Consider the following 16,808-nt stretch of genomic DNA (forward strand, 5'->3'; position numbering starts at 1 on the left):
CCAGAAGAGGAGGAACCATGGGTCGTGCCCTGAGGAGCTCCCTGTTTGGCAGGATAAAGTCCAGATTCCTGAGTACAGCATTCAAATTTCTTCACAATGTGTCCCCCATTGGCTGGTCCAGCCTCAGCTCCTGGGGCAGCCATACCACAAGCAGGATCTGTGTGCACTTTAAAATATATATATATATTTATTGATTTCAGAGAGGAAGGGAGCGGGAGAGAGAGAGACAGAAACATCAATGATGAGAACCATTGATCAGCTGCTTCCTGCACGCCCCCTACTGGGGATCGAGCCCACAACCAGGGCATGTGCTCTGGGAATCAAACTGTGACCTCCTGGTTCATAGGTGGACGCTCAGCCACTGAGCTACGCTGGCTGGGCTTGTGTGCACTTTTGAGCCTCCAGGCTTTTCCTTGGTCTATTTCCACATCCTGGAATGTCCTTTCCCACTGCTAGCCTACTAAACTTTGACTCCATGACCCTGCTGAATACTTCGTCCTCAGAGTGGCCATCTGTGAACACTGGCTGAGATAAACAGCCACTGTCCTCACACCCAGGATCTCTGCCCCTTTGCCTCGTACTCCAGGTATGACACACATGTCATTCTGTCAGAGCGCACTAAGTGTCTACAGTTTTTGAGAAGCATGCTAGATGGCAGGGAGGTGGCTCTGTGAGTGTAGCAGTCACATACTCTGCTCTCAGAGAGCTCACATCCACATTAGTGGTGGGGACTGTGGCGGCTCACTTCTACGTGCCCCACACGGCTGGTATGGGCCGGGCTGAGCAACGTTCTGTGATCGGCAGATGCCCCCAAGTCTTTTGACTTCTGGAGTAACTGCTCTACTAAAAGCAAATTAATCCATGTGTGCTCCAGCCCATGAGGCTGTGGGAACCCCCCTCCAACATTCACAAAGGTTCTCAAAGAAGGGAGAATGGCTTTTGATTCCTGGGGTGACCAGTCACCAGAAGTCCCCTCGCTCAGAGCTCCTCCCAACCCACCATAGTCTATTTTGCCCCCTATGGGACTCAGTCTTCTGAAATACTCCCAGAGCAGCATTTCACATTGGCTATCTGACATGGTAACACACGCACTGTGGCTTGTCACCTGCCAAGCCAGAGGACAGGCAGTCATGCTTTCTCCCGGACCATCTAGGCAGGTGGGTCACTGTTGGCCCTTAACCCTCCTATCAGTCAGTCAGGGGACAGATATTTTCCTGAAGACTTATGCATGCAGAGAAAGGACTGAAACCTCTCACACCTGGCTAAGGTCCTATTTAAATTGATCTCCTGTGTGGACCTACCTTTTAGGAGAGGAAGAGAACACCCACCTGATACTAACAGCCCCTTTCCCTTGTTCTCTAGCTGGCTAGCTCTTTCACTGGATTCCCAGTCTCTCTGAGGGACTTAGAGGGGCCACATATGTAAACAAGGCAATGGGAAAGAGAGCAGAGGTCCCCTTGGAGGGACAGAACCAGCAGAAATGATCGCAGTGCTGTTCAGGGAAGCCATGCCCCTCCCTCCTTCTCTCCTTTTGGGGCATCCACGTATTTCTGTGGAAACTGTCCTGTTGCCAAGACCATCTCAGGGAAAATGTGCATACTGCTGAGCAATCTGAATCCATCCATCATCCATGTCACACTGGTTCACAGGGCACCTGCTGTGCTCAGCCAGAGTACAGTACTCACGATAGAGTACCCCCTAGGCCAGTGGTTCTCAACCTTTCTAATGCCGTGACCCTTTAATACAGTTCCTCATGTTGTGTGACCCCCAACCATAAAATTATTTTCGTTGCTACTTCATAACTGTAATTTTGCTACTGTTATGAATCGTAATGTAAATATCTGTGTTTTCCGATGGTCTTAGGCTCTACAGCAGTGGTTCTCAACCTGTAGGTCACGGCAACCCACAGGTTGAGAACCGCTAGCAGGGTCGCCTAAGACCATCGGAAAACACAGATATTTACATTACGATTCATAACAGTAGCAAAATTACAGTTATGAAGTAGCAACAAAAATAATTTTATGGTTGGGGGTCATCACAACATGAGGAACTGTATTAAAGGGTCGCGGCATTAGAAAGGTTGAGAACCACTGCCCTAGGCATTCCTATTTTTCTCCTGCCTCTTGCCCCGTTTTCCTTCCATGAATGTACCTATAATTCAGCTCTTGCTGAGCCCAAGCTACAAAGTCGTATTCCTGTTGATATTTTCTAGCTTAAGCTACATCTACTGTTTCTGAAATGTGACTTCAAATGGAGCCCAACACAGGCACTTGGAAAACCAGGTCCTCTCCCAAGTCAAATAGGTGGGCTTGGATCACGATTAGGCTTTGTGTCAAGGACATTAGTTGGACTAGGCAGAGAACCAACATCAGTGGGTCAGGCCTTGGGCCACAGGAGGAGGAGGGGACAATAATCCATTTGGTCTGGGGCCTCACTAAACTTGCTGTCATGGTCACTAGGCCCCTCAAGGGTAACCCCTCATTGTCCTGAGCCTGATTCCAGGGCAGCCCTTGGAATTGGGATTCCCAGGCTGAGTCACCAAGGTCACCAGGGTCTGTGCTCGCAGCACAGACTCTACTCTTGCAGAATTTGGAGTTTCCCTGGCTCTCTCCCACGCCAGCCACCTGATTCTGAGCCTGGGCCAGGGGAAGTCAATGCTGGCCTGGACAAGAGATGCTTGAGGGTCTGTCTGTCTGCCTATCCCTCCACTGGTTAGCTGGCTGCTTCCAGAGTGGCTACTACTGCTACTTACCCCACCCTCAGCTCTTCTGGACTGGAGAAGTTCTACTTGTTTGTCTTTCTAAGAGCCACAGTCTATCAGGAAGAAGACTCCCATCACAAATTTGGTGTCTTGAAAGCAAGAATTTAGGAGACATGGGCCTGCAGGTGACACTGCCCACCTTGACCCCAGCTATTGCTTTATTCTGAAGAAGTCAGGGAGGGTCCTGGACTCTGCCTCATCATTCCAAACTCCCAGCCTCTCTGGCTCCCATCCAGACTCAACCCACAAACATCTCTGGCTTGAGCTGCAAACCCTGGGGAGGGGAGGAAGTGGCCGACCCCCACAGGCAGCATTCCTTTGTGATGACTCACTGCCCAAACTACTCCATCTGGAGCCAGAGGAATCCCCCCAAAGGGGCTGAGGCCTCCTTCAACTGAGGGTATCCACAGGACCTGACTGGGCTGGAGGGCCAGTATCGGGGCCCAGAGGTCCCCTGGGAGCGGGCCAGAAGGCCACAAGGCCCACTCTAGATGCCTCCAGCTCCATTTCTTTATTCACTGAGATTCTCCTAGTGGTTAGCTGGGTTCTAGGCCATGGGGACCCAGCAAGCTGGACTGGGCAGGCAGGGCCAGTGCCTTAAGGAGCTCCAAGTCATGTAGGGGAAATCCCCCGACAAATAAAGTATATAAATGGGATAATTTCAGCAATGATAAGAGCTATGAAGACAATAAACCTGGATGTGACAGAGGGTGGTAAAACTGGGGACTTCAGTGGTTTGAGGGGGCCTCCCCATTCCTTAGATTCTGCCGGCCTGCTCAGTCCCCTCCGCCCCTGCCTATTCAGCCCCCTCACCTACCCCCACGTCCCCTTCCTCAAGAACACCAGCCGGGAGCGGGCTGGGGGCAGGTGCATCAGGGTGGGGCTTTTCCGGGGCCGGTTTTCCCCAGCTCCCGCTGGAACTTCCAGAGGGTCACGGGCCCGCAGCACTGGACGCCGCCCGCTGCCCGCCGAGCGAACCTCAGCACTCCCGGCGCGGTTCCCGGAAACTCCTCGATTTCTCTGTCGCCGCGGCGTTTGCAAGAAACCGAAACCCAAGCTCCGCCCTCCGGCGCGGCGCGGCCCGGCGGAACGGGCTCGGGGGCGGAGCAGAGTCGGGTGGCCTGCCGGCCCTCCCCCGCTGCTGCCCCGCCCGCGCCGAGCGGAGGCGGGAGCCAGCTTGAGTGTCCGGGCGCGGCTCGGCGCCGACTCCCCCCGGTAGGGCTGCGAGTCTAACTGCGTCGCGCGGGCTGCACGGATGGCGGCGTGCCCCGCGGGGGGACGCAACGCGGCCTTCCCCTGCGGCCACGGCGGAGGCGCCATTACCGTGCGCCTACTGTGTGTCCGCCGGCCCGGGAGGCAAAGGGTGGGGCGGAGGGGGCAATAAGAAGAGAGCAGGGGGCATTTACCAAGGGCCCTGCACCCGAAGTGTTACAGGCTTCATCTTGCGGTGGGGTTCTGGGGGGTAGACAATGTGCACAGAGAAGTTGAGTACCTTGCCCGAAGTCACACAGCCTGTAGCTGCAGAGCTGGCTGCAAAGCCCAGGTTCGCAGCGGGAGGCTGGGCGGGGGAAGAGGAGGAAGTGGCCTGGGCACCCGCAGGTGAGCCGCCCGGCCTGGGCGGGGCAGCCACTAGAGGGGGAGGGGCGGTCCCAGGCCTCCACCGAGCGGCCGGCGGGGAGGCTTTCCTTTTCTCCCGCCATCCCTCCCTTTCCAGGAAGCCAGCCAGACCGGAGCCGGCCGCTCACCCTAAGTCACCCCCAGCCCGGGCTGAGCAGGAATGTGGAAGTTGGCCCGTAGAGCTTGTGTCCCCTCCCCTGCAAATACACACACACCCAGCTCGGAGGAGCGTTAGGGGGAGAAAGAAGGGGTGAGGGATTGCACACCAGAATGCGGATTCCCCAGGGCTAGTAGGGGTACAGATGCCCACATAGAGGCTAAGAAGCCTGCCAGGAGCGCTCTGGACAAACGACAGTGAGCGCAGGACGCGCTGCAGGACCCATTCGCGCGGGGCGGGGTAGGGGTGGGGGGTGCTGCTCTGGTCCAGCTCCGGGCGCCGCTGGGGACCCAGAGTCCGCCTTCCCGCACCCCGCCTCCCGGGGGCCTCCACGGGTGGATGGGGAGCCGAGGCCTCTTTCCTCCCATCGCAGTGTTTATGAGAAATGAAACTGCCCAGGGCATCAGCGGCAGCCCACATTGACACTCTATTCCCCCTCCGGGGTTCCGGAACAGCCCAGGGCGCTGCAGGACCCCCCAGTGCTTTCCCAGCCAGCTGCAACCTCCCACTCCGCATTTAGGAATTTTATAACTGCACGACATTTATTCTGCTGTGTCATGCAGCACTTCTGCTAGAGCTGTGAGAGAAAAGGGTTAGACTCGTGCCCCAGCATATCCTCAGGGCCAAACCTGGAGTTGACCCAGAGCAGGAGTGCGATTTGTATTTGTTGAATGAATTAAGAAACTTCTTCCTTTCTCGCTAACTAGGCTCCTTTCAGGAAGAGTGAAGCCGCCTGGATTCTATCGCTAAGGCTTAGGTTGCTCAGAGGACTTTATGTTTGACTTGTGCTCTGCACTTCACAGTTTGGGGCTGCCTGCCTCCCAGGTTTGCTGTGAAAATAAAGATGATAACTGGGAGGAACGTTGTGCCTCTAAGAGATCCCACCCTCGGACCTGGAAGCTGGAATGCCTGTTGTGGGTTCCTTTGCTTTGGGGTCTGTGGCCTCTTCTCTGGTAGCAGGCCCAGCAAGGGCCCAGGGTGGCCCCTCTCTCAAAAACCTAGTTAAAGCCTCAATGGTCCTGCATCTCAAGACTTAACTGGACCAGGCGTCCTCAAACTACGGCCTGCGGGCCACATGCGGCCCGCCGAGGACATTTATCCGGCCCGCCGGTGCCGCTGCCTGTCCTGCTTAGCAGCCGACTCGTCCGGGGCCCGCAGTGAGCATAGGAATTTGTTCATAGTTTTTTTTTAAACTATAGTCTGGCCCTCCAACGGTCTGAGGGACAGTGAATTGGCCCCGTTTAAAAAGTTTGAGCACCCCTGAACTGGACCCACGGAGGCGGCAACAGTGTGTTCTAGGAGGCTGAGGACAGAATTTGGTCCATCAGGGAAGAAGCTCCCACAAGGGTGATCTTGCCTCCAGCATCTTTTTAAAAAAATATATTTTTTTATTGACTTGAGAGAGGAAGGGAGAGGGAGAGACAGAAACATCAATGATGAGAGAGAATCACTGATTGGCTGCCTCCCACAGGCCTCTCCCTCCCCATCCAAACCCCAATCCTGGGCATTTGCCCTAACCCAGAATTGAACCATGACCTTCGGTTCATAGGTCGATGCTAAACCACTGAGCTTAAACTGGCTGGTCTGCCTCCAGCATCCTGATTGCCAGCCAGTCAGCTCCTCTTGCCAGCCTAGAAAACACCAGGGCCTTATACATAAAAATCACCCAATAAATTGACACTCAGAAAATGACATTATAGATGGGAGGCACCTGCTCCAGAGCTAAGCCCCGGCTAACTCCAGCTGTAGGTGTGAGGAACTCGGGTCTCTTGTGGAAAAATGCAAAGTTCCCCAGAAGGTCACCACCCAGAATGTGAGAAGTGGAGAAAAGGCAACATGAAAGTTAAGGGTGAGGAGGTCCTGAGGAGGGGAATGACTTCTAGCTGGCTGCTTTGGGGGCATTTCATAGACCAGGCATTTGCTCTGGGACCTAAAACAGAGACTGAAATTGAAGTGGGGGGAGGGGCAGTGAGATGGGAGAACTGAAATTGGGGGGTGGGAGTGAGTTGTTAAGTATCCCAGGAAGTCAGGGTTGAAGAGCAAATGGAAGGAACAAAGACATGAAGGGGAAAACACAGCATGTGCTCACAGAATGGAAGTGCAGTGAAAGGTTCACGCATTTCTATTAATGCATGTCATTTGTCTAATGTTTTATAGTTCAGGAAGGAGTTTGACAGTCTACCGCATTTCATCTTCACAACAATAGAGTATCTCTGTTTCACAGATGAGAACACTGCGGCCCAGTGAGGGACAGTAACTTGCCTAAGATCACACAGCAAATAGCAAAGGGACAAGAACCCAGGCTTTTGGATTTAAATTGTATTCTTTTCCACCGCCCTCTTGTTACTGCCAAGAGTAGGGGAGCTGTGGGAGAGAAGGTTGGAATGAGACCCTTGGGACCCCAGAGTGAGCATCAGTTTGAATGTGGGGCTGAGGAGTCTGGGAGAACTCAGAGGGTTCCAGGGTGGACCTGAATATTAGGGAGGTCATCAAAGTTAGGGAGATGACCCTAGTGCAGAGGCACCTGGAGGGGCAGGCCACAGGGGAGGCTGTGGCAACACCGGCTGGTCCTGGAATGTGAAGACATGACTTGGTTCAAGGAAGGAAGACCCAGAGGACCATGTGAGGCAAAGGGGGGTTGGAGGATAGGGAAGACTTCACCAGGGAGGGAGCTGGAAGTAGGACAAGAGAAAGCTGCGGGGGCAGTATGGAAGGGGAGGCCAGGAGTTCTGCTTGTATGTGTGTGAACCTGTGGATTGGATTGTAGGGAAGTGGGTTTGGACATCACCTGTCCAGAGGGGATGCCTGGAATCACAGAGGATGAGTATTTTGAGTCAGAGAGGGGAAAGGGCCAGCCCTGAATTACTAAGAAAAACCTAGGGAAGACTCTGTGTTCTGCTTAGCATTACAGGGAATAGGTGATACATGTTAGAATGGGATTCATCAAGAGCCGTTACAATAAAAATCGTACTTCAACAGGTGTAGCTTTATTTCACCTATTTGGAGTAGAGCACTCCCAATCCTTAGTGGCTTCAAGATACAATAGAATCCCTAAAATTAAAAGTTTAAAAAAAAATCAAAGAACACTTCAGAGATGTAAATGACAATTTCACTGGTAAATCCTAACACTGGGGAATTTCTCCTAAGCAAAAAATTATTGATGTGTGCAAAGATTTAGCTACACAGTGTTGCTTGCATTATGAAAAAATGGAAATAACCTAAATGTCCTACAATTGGGGATTAATTGGGTAAAGTTTTATTTATCCTTATGATAGAATAATATGTACCCATTGAAAATGATATTGCAGAAGTACATTTCACAACATGGAAAGATGCTCATTATATGTACATGTACACATATGGATGATTACCTGTGAATTAATATAAAGTTCTTGTTTTAAAGCACTTTTACAGTCTCCGTTGCCTACACAGGGTCATTTTGATCAATTTCTCAGACCACATGAGATGCAAACTTTCTCTCCCTAATCTCATTCTGAGTTTTCCAGCGGCTATGTCAGGTTCTTAGGGATAATCCATTTGCTGCAAAGAGAACAGACTTCAGAGCTTAGGAGCCAGTTGTTTCTGCTCTTGCTCAGAAGGTCTTGGTCTCCCATTTTGCTTAACACCCAGCTAGGCTCATTCCTCACAGTTCCTCCTGCCTCTTCCAGCTTCTGCACCCACCACCAGAATTGGCTTAACTCATCCATTTCCTCTGTGGGAAGAAGTAGAGTGACTGACAGGTGGAATACTGCATCCATGTGTCTAGTATAGCCTTCATCACTGCAACTGGGTGCTGCTGTGGAGGGAGAGCCAGGGTGAAGGGCCTGACACAACCAGCCTCGCCAGGAAGAGCAATTTGCTGAGTCAGCAGCTTTGGGGAGGTGAAGGAAGGAGTCCACTGGGCCAGAGCTCTGAATGGAAAAATGAACACAGCCCAGCCTCTAGGAGTACACAGGTAAGGCAAGGTCTAAGTTGTAAGCACAAAAGTTAACTAGCTACCCTTCCTAAATGGCCTGGGACCTGGGCTCCCCAACCCTTTGGCTGGACCCATGGCCTTAGCCAGCCCTAAGAAATCTGCCCAGAACCTCTCTTGGGCCAAGCCTTGAGGACCCAGAGACAACACCAGTGCTGCCACTGAGGAGCTCCCACGCAAGGGCCACCTAAGGCTGTGGAGGTGGCCTAAGGCTGTAGTGCTAGGAGGGCCCAAGGCTACCCCCCCCCCCGCCCCCCAATTTAACACTCCTGGCTTCTATGAAACCCTTCTTTATTTACCCTTTCCCTGAGGCCAGCTGTGGGGCAGTCCCAAGGATGTAGACAGAGAAGGGAGAGAAGTGTCTCCCTGGTCACTATTAGACTCTAGCCGGGGATTTCGCAAACCACAGAGCATCTGCTGCCCAACTGGGGCATGGTGCTTTACAGATCTCTCTCTCTCTCTGTCGCTGTAAACCGGCGAGGTAGGGCTATTATTTTGAGGTTGAGGAAATTGAGGTCCCGAGTCCTCTGGCAGGCTGCAGTGGCCAGACTGAGATTCCCTCTTCGCCAACCGCCCCAGGCAGAGCAGGCTTTCCTTTACGTCTACAGGGCAGGTGAGTGACCTGGAGGTGGGTCACCTCTCAAGAAGCGGGCAATGAAACCCTCCCTTTTTGACATCGCATTAGCGGGCTTGAGGAACAGCCGGTTTTCAGGAATTTAATCCCGGTGTCCACTCGGAAGAAGGAGGCAAGTGCCCGGTGATCACTTCACCTGCGTTCCGTGGACAGACGTCTTCACCCCCCAAGAGGAGGGTGAGGAGACGGCCTCTGGAGCTAGCAGGCTGGGAGAATGCGGGCTAGGGAGTAAATGCGGGCTAGGAGCGTTCGGCTTTCCTGGACAGCCGATCTCGGGGAAGAGCTGGGGTGGGGGGTAGAGAGGAGGCTGGCGGGCGGCGGTGGAGGGGGTGGGGAGGAGCAGCCGCCCTGTACTTCCCCTTCGCTGCTAGCTCTACAACAGCCTGATTTCCCCGAAATGATGGGGCGGCGCCGGCCAATCGGCGTCCTCGCGGAGCTCTAGGAGGCGGGGCCGGGCCTGGGCTGGGGGAATCCCGCTAAGTGTTTAGATTGCGGGCCGGCGCCGCTGCCCCGGCAGATCGCGCCACTCCTTCGTCGAGGTAGGACGTGCGTCCGAGCTCAGCCGAGCCGAGGCCAGCGGGAGCCGTGCCCAGCCAAGGCCAGCCGTGCCCGTGGCCCCGCGACCCGGGCATCCTCTGCCTTCTCCCTGCTCCCACCCGGAATCCCGCTCACCGCTTCGGGACCCTCGGATACCGCCGCGCATTCGCGCCCGGCTGCAGAGGTGAGCCTGCCTTCGCCGCGGGGGAGTGGGGGGGAGGGGGACGACGGGTGGCATCGAACAAAGACGCGCGGGGTACCGGGAAGTGGGGGGCTGAAAACCCTAGGCGGGAGAGTCGCGGGCGTGCGACGTTGCCTGGGCTCCCGCGCGGACTCGGGAGGGCGCAGGAGGAACGGCGGGCTGCTGCGCAGGGAGGGCGGGCCGCGCGCGAGGTTGCGGGCGCCCGGCCGCTTTCGCAGATCTGTGTGCGCAGAGCCATCTGGGGGCCTCTGGTTAGCGCGGTATGTTCGTAGCGCGCACCCACCAGCCGTGCCGGGGTCTCGAGTGTCCGTCCGTGCATGGGTGCTCTGTGCCTCGCGCCCAGAACCCAGGTTTCAGGCTGACTATGCAGGTGGCAGGGTTAGAGCTTGCTTCCCTGGGCGGCTGGAGAACCTGCCAAAGCAGCGGGAGGAGGCGTCACAGGTGTTTGGTTCATTTCGCCGCCGAGGACAGGAGCCAGGCTGGAAGGGTTGCGCCTCGCGGCCGCTGCACTGTTGTGGGCGAGGGTGGGGGAGAGGATGTCTCCGGTGCAGGGTGACTGCTCGCCCATTAGGGAAAGTGCACAGCTTTATCTCAAGCAAAAGAAGCCCCTACCTTCCCAAAGGATCTGAGTTTGGGAAGAAAAGTTTTGGTATTAAGATACCCGTGTATTTTGTCTCTTTCCTGCACATAAATCCTGCAGCTATCACCAGTCTTCCTAGGACTGCCCAGGAGGGAAGGGCAGAAGTGGTGTTGCCTAAGATGCTAAAAAGATTTGGAGGGCAGTTTTATTTCAGTATAAGCCTCCTCCCCCATGATTGTATTACCTGCTACCTGGTTGAGGGCAGGGGAAGGTAACTGAATGATCTGGGGTGCAGCAAAGTAGTGCCCAGGGGCTGCTCAAACAGACTCAAACTGGAGCCTTCTGTCTTCTCTTTACAGCCAATATGCCCATCACTCGGATGCGCATGAGACCCTGGCTAGAGATGCAGATTAATTCCAACCAAATCCCAGGGCTGATCTGGATTAATAAAGTGAGTGTAACTCTTTGGGGTTTTCTGCCACATTTTAACCCATGTTCTTCGGGGGACCAAAGCTCCAGATGCAGCTCAAAAAGGGAAGTGATAGGGAGGAGGCAGATGTGTTTCCCAGCGGGTCCTGCATGCAGGGAGTGTGCAAGGCCCAGCCCTGGGCCTCACTTGCCTGACTTCTGCCTTCCTTCCTTCTTGAGGTAAGGACAGGGCGCCTACCCGAGGTCACTGACAGTTTCGAGCAGCTAGACTCTCCCAGCATCTGAAGAGCTGGAGTTCTGATCTCTCCTGAGGGAGACCCATAAAAATCCACCCAGCAGGGCTCTAGTCAGACAAATGGCACTGCCAGTAGGAAGGTGACTGGCTCACCAGGCGACCCAAGAGTTAACCTTGCACCAGTTGCCCAGGCCCAAGAAACCTCTTGCTGGTGAATAAAGGGCATCACAGGCTTTGTAGACCTAATAATAACAGTATTCATAATAATAGCTACTGCATACTGTTCACTCACTACAAGTGAGTGTGGCAACATGCTAAGTGCGTTACTTACATTGTGTCATTTAACCCTCAAAATAGCCCTGTGAGGTAGATCCTTTAATATCTCCATTTTTAGATAAAGAAACTGAGGCACTGAGAGATAGATAATGACTTTGATGCCAAGACTTGAACCTGAGCAGGCTGACTCAGAAATCCATACTGTTAAGCCACCAGTAACGAGAACAGTGAGACCTTAAGTCTTTACATTTGCCACTGCGTTTTCTTGTTTCATAGAAAACAGTGAGGGACAGAGTTAGAGTGCCAGTGCCAGAGCCACACAGGTAGTCAGCATCCAAGTCTGGCCCAGGGCTCCCTCAGGTGTACGGCCAGAACCCCATTGTAGGAGCCAGTGGCCCTAAGGTGTCCTGAGCAGCCCCATCTAATGGACAGAGTTCTCATTTCCATGTTGATGCTGACAAGCCAGAGAAGCATCCCACCCAGCACATTTGTAACAGGCAGAGGGAGGTTTTTGCTGAGCTGATGGTGCCCCAGCTCATCTGAACCCATAGCCCCTTCTGAGAGATGCAGAGTGATGCAGCAGCCTGTTTAAGCCAATCTCAGGATGGGTCAGCCCAAGCCAGCTGTCAGGGTAAAAAGGGGAAGTCAGCCTTTTCCCAGACCTGGGTGGCTGGGCAGACTCAGACTAAAACCCTGTAGCCTCTGAGCTGACACAACCTTCTCTACATGTGTGTGTGCTGTTCAGGAGGAGATGATCTTCCAGATCCCATGGAAGCACGCCGCCAAGCATGGCTGGGACATCAACAAGGACGCCTGTCTGTTCCGGAGCTGGGCCATTCACACAGGTGTGTGACACTTGCCCAGGAGTAGCCAGGGAGGGGATAGGGGGAGACACTTCTGTTAACACAGAGGCTCTAACTGGGCTTTCTGAGCTCCCTGTGATGGCATACAGAATTGGGGGTGGGGGCAGAGGGCAGACCTGCATTTCTTTGGAGAGGGGCCATGGTTTCAAGGAGTTTGTGGTTGGATTAAAGTTCTCCCTGGCAAAAGCAACTGTGAGCCAAGATATTAAAAGAGACCCAGGCCTGCTTTTCTTGAGGTCCTTGGCTAAGGGCCCATCTTGTTGGTGGCCTCCTGTCCCAGAGGGATGGGGCTCTTGGCCCATCTCAGACCAGTAAGCACACCTATCAGTAACTGTTCTTTGATGCCTACTCTTTACCCACTCCCATGTTTGGAAATATGAGATAAGCCCCAGCCCCTACCCTCTGGATGCTGACAGCTCAAGTAGGGAGTGTGGGCATGGTCCAGGACAAAGAGCACTTTCGGGTATGTGAGCGCTCTAGTACTTCCAGCTGGGCCCTTCTGTGAGGCTTGCTGGATGTGTTTATACAAGCCTGGGCATTTGAGAAACCCCAGGGTCTAGGGCCAGCAGAGTGTCATGCAGGAATACCTGCTGGTTTGACCAGTAAGGATCTCTGACAGCATGAGAGCTTGGGAAACTCTTGCCTTCCTCCTCCCACGCCAGTGGGCAGCCGAGGATCCCCACCAATGGCCCTGACCATCCTCTTCACTCTCTTGCCCACTAGGCCGGTACAAAGTAGGGGAAAAGGAGCCAGATCCCAAGACATGGAAGGCCAACTTTCGCTGTGCCATGAACTCCCTGCCAGACATTGAGGAGGTAAAGGACCAGAGCAGGAACAAAGGCAGCTCAGCTGTGCGGGTGTACCGGATGCTCCCACCCCTCACCAAGAACCAGAGGAAAGGTATCCAAGGACTCTGGAAGCCCTCAGGCAGGGAGGGAGGGAAAGACGGAGGGAGGGAGGAAGGCAACTGGGGCTGGTGTGCCTGTACCAAGGCTTATAGCCTATCTCCTCCACAGAGAGAAAGTCCAAGTCCAGCCGAGATGCTAAGAGCAAGGCCAAGAGGAAGGTGAGTGTGGTCCTAGGCAGCCAGTCTTTGGCCACCTGTGAGTCAGGCTGGACAGTGGAAGAAGCGCCACGGCAGCCTGGTCTAAGCTTTTCTCTCTCTGCAGTCATATGGGGACTCCAGCCCTGATACCCTCTCCGATGGCCTCAGCAGCTCCACCCTGCCTGATGACCACAGCAGCTACACAACACAGGACTTCATGGGGCAGGACTTGGAGATTGAGCGGGCCCTTACTCCAGGTGAGATGGACGGGGCCTGGCAGGGACCGTACAGGTCGGAGGGGGTTGGGGGGAGCTCTTGCTCTTGGATCTGGGAGGCAACGTGCTTGTGGGTGGCCTGTTGGAACAGGCTACGGGGTAGGGGATGCTGGGTGTTTTGCAAACTAAGAAAGCACACAGCTCTGACCTGCGCTTTCTGCTGTCCTAAAGCACTGTCACCATGTGCCGTCACTAGCACTCTTCCCGACTGGCACATCCCAATGGAAATTATGCCGGACAGCACCAGCGACCTGTACAAATTCCAGGTGTCGCCCATGCCCTCCACCTCTGAAGGTTTGTGCTTCTGGGGCCTCTCTTGCCTGCCTGACTGTTTGGGTCTTGGGAGGGGTTTCCTGGGGGAGAAAAGGTGCTCAGAACTCCAGAGCTGACTGCGGCAGGTTAGAGAGAAGAGGAAGGGGGCCAGACGCTGCATTTTGATCTAAAGTTGCTGGTTCTCCTGGCTCCTCTGCAGCCCAGTCTCCGAGGGTGAGGAAGGAAGCGAGGGAGTAGGAAGAGGTGTGGCTTCAGGGTTTGGGAGGCTGAGTCAGTAGGACAGTGTCCTGTTCTGGAATCTCCATGGCAGGCAAGGCAAATGTCTACTGGGAGGTGTGTGTGTGTGTGTGTGTGTGTGTGTGTGTGTGTGTGTATGTGTGTGTGTGTGGTAGGGGCAGGGGAGCCTGGCTGACTGCCAGCTAACCTCTCTGCTCTTCCCCATCCACAGCCACAACAGATGAGGACGAGGAAGGGAAGTTACCTGAGGACATCATGAAGGTAGAGCCCCTTCCTTCCTGGGCACTCTTTTGAAGTAGCTGCTACTCAGTGAGGAGAGAGAGAACCAATGAGAGCTTCCAGATCGGGGGGTAGGCAGCGACTGCTATGATCTGGCTGCTTGCATAGTGCCATCTCCATACGGCTGGGACCACTGCCCTCCTTGGAGGAAAGACACTGCGGAAGTAAGGACAGGAGGGATGCCTGGTTTCTAACAGACTGTCCTGGAGCAGGCCTCAGGCCCCAGATAGCTCTGAGTCAGCCACCATCAGGACCAGGTCCCTGGCCCGCATCCTCCGCCCCAACATGCCCCAGCCCTGCTAGCCTGAGAAATGCGCATTAGGTTTCAATAATCAGCCTTGGGGATTTATAGTATGGCAGCTTTTTTATTTTCTTTAGCTAATTATCCTCTAGTGTTTTTGTTTTTTTTTTCTGGTTGTAGTTTTAAAAGTGAATATAAAAGAGTTTTTGTAGTTGTATGCAGGCTCTGTTCCATCAGCACACAAACTATGCGCCATAGTTTCTTATCTCTAGCTTTTAGAGTCATCTTTTCTTGACTTATTATGCTAGCCATTGCTTTAAGCCATACTCCCAGTTGTCCTGTCCTTACCCAGGTGAAAGGAAAGTCTAGGAGCTTCAGTCCCAGAGGTTGATGTAGGAGTGTGAGTCCAAGGCAAACCCTCACCTCCCAGACCCCTGTCCTAAGTGAACTCCTCATCTGCGTCTGTCCATCTGAGAAAGCGGCCAAGGGTGTGATCCTGGCTGGGAAGCTTTGGCTCGTTAGGGCAGGGCCATTGGGTGAGTCTGCACTGGAAGTGAGCTGATGGCCTCTTGTTCCTCTGTCACCAGCTCTTGGAGCAGGAGCAGTCGGAGTGGCAGCCGACAAATGTGGATGGGAAGGGGTACCTGCTCAATGAACCTGGGGCCCAGTCCACCTCTATCTATGGAGACTTCAGCTGCAAGGAGGAGCCAGACAGCCTTGGGGGTAAGAAGCCCCTGAGGGAGAAGGGAGAACCATGTGGGGGGCTGAGGGAGGGGAAGGCTTGGGGGTAGGGAGCAGCAGAGGTAAAGCATCTTTCTTGAACTCACCAGGATACAGACAGCTTGCAAATTGGCTGTTGCGCCCATGCCTTTAAGTTTGCCTAAAGATGAGGGGTGTTGCGGCCATGGAATGGACATGAGATGCTGCTGTATCTGTGGTCTTCAGGGAGGAGGTTAGGGGGAACACACCTCCTCCTACCCCCCTATCCTCACACAACCTTCTTCACATCTTCTAGGGGATATCGGACTGAGCCTACACCGTGTCTTCACAGACCTGAAGAACACGGACAACATCTGGCTGGACAGCCTGCTGCCCCCAGTCCGGCTGTCCTCCATCCAGGCCATTCCTTGTGCACCATAGTTGGGTCCCCGGCTATCTTTTGCTCTCCTAGGCGAGCAGGACCCGGCATCACGGTGGCTGTGGTGCAGAGAAGCAAGACTCTTGGACATGCAAAGAGTGGGGATGGGGCCACCCTCATTGGGATGGTGGCTTCTCAGGGCCTGGCAGGACAGGGTCTGTGGGGTAAAGCTGGCCTTGCCTCCTGGGAAAATGGGGTTCTGAGATTGGTGTCAAGTGGAGGTCTCAGACAGAAGGCAGCCCTCCAGGTTTTCCCTCTGAACCCAGCTGTCTGGAGAGGGTTTTGCTGTCACTGAGGGAGCAGACCAGTGACCTCAGAAAAGCACAGCACCACCCCAGGGCTGGCTCTGCACTAAGAGACAATTGCACTAAGTGAATCCTATTTCCAAAGAGCACCTCCCTTCCCAGCTGAGCCCTGGGCACTGTTCCAAAGTCAGTGAAATGTGAAGGAAAAACGCGGTCCTGCGGGACAGTGGTTCCTCAGCCTCAGAGGAGTCCTGCCTCCCTGCTTGGGCTGAGGGGCTGGGGGAAAAGCATGGCACTTTTTCTTGTGGATCTTGCCACATTTCTGGTCAGAGATGTACACTAACATTTCCCACAGGTTCTCAACCTTCGCATTTATTTATACAGTGCCTTGTCCTGCGCCCACCTGCCCCTCAGGCGGGCTGCAGCAGCTCTCAGCAGGCCCGGGGAGGGAAGTGTGAGCACCTTGGTATGACTTTTAAAATTGGAAAAGCTTTCTAACCACTAAGTCATATATGACCATAATATGTACATGTGTGTAAATATGTACATTGTATTTTTATAAAAAGTGAATTGTTCTAAGGGGTGTGGCCTTTTATTTATAGATGAATTGTAGATGAGTTTACTTTATGGAGAGACATTCGGATGGCCTCATTCTTGGCATCCTGCCTGAGCTTGACTATGGGGTGAGGTGACATGCACCTATTGTAGGGTCCTTTCAATTGTGTTCTCGCAGAAGATGGCAGGAGGGGACAGACATGGCACAGGGACATACTCATGTAAATATAGTCGAGGCTTGGCTTTAGAGCCAAGG

At 53.9% G+C, this 16,808-nt stretch overlaps 1 protein-coding gene across 1 annotated transcript; it reads left to right on the forward strand.

Moving 5' to 3' along the window:
• The first annotated feature begins 9,595 nt into the window (after positions 1 to 9,595).
• Positions 9,596 to 16,574, forward strand: IRF1 (interferon regulatory factor 1). Its single transcript, XM_080673472.1, has 10 exons — positions 9,596 to 9,863; positions 10,821 to 10,912; positions 12,147 to 12,246; positions 12,988 to 13,164; positions 13,281 to 13,330; positions 13,434 to 13,566; positions 13,756 to 13,878; positions 14,306 to 14,355; positions 15,202 to 15,337; positions 15,630 to 16,574. Exons 2-10 carry the CDS (start codon positions 10,826 to 10,828, stop codon positions 15,752 to 15,754), a joined length of 981 nt encoding a protein of 326 aa, XP_080529598.1. The 5' UTR covers positions 9,596 to 9,863; positions 10,821 to 10,825; the 3' UTR covers positions 15,755 to 16,574.
• Positions 16,575 to 16,808: the final 234 nt, after the last annotated feature.

Source organism: Plecotus auritus (genome assembly GCF_963455305.1).
Source record: "Plecotus auritus genome assembly, chromosome: 6".
NCBI classification, from domain to species: Eukaryota; Metazoa; Chordata; class Mammalia; order Chiroptera; family Vespertilionidae; genus Plecotus; species Plecotus auritus.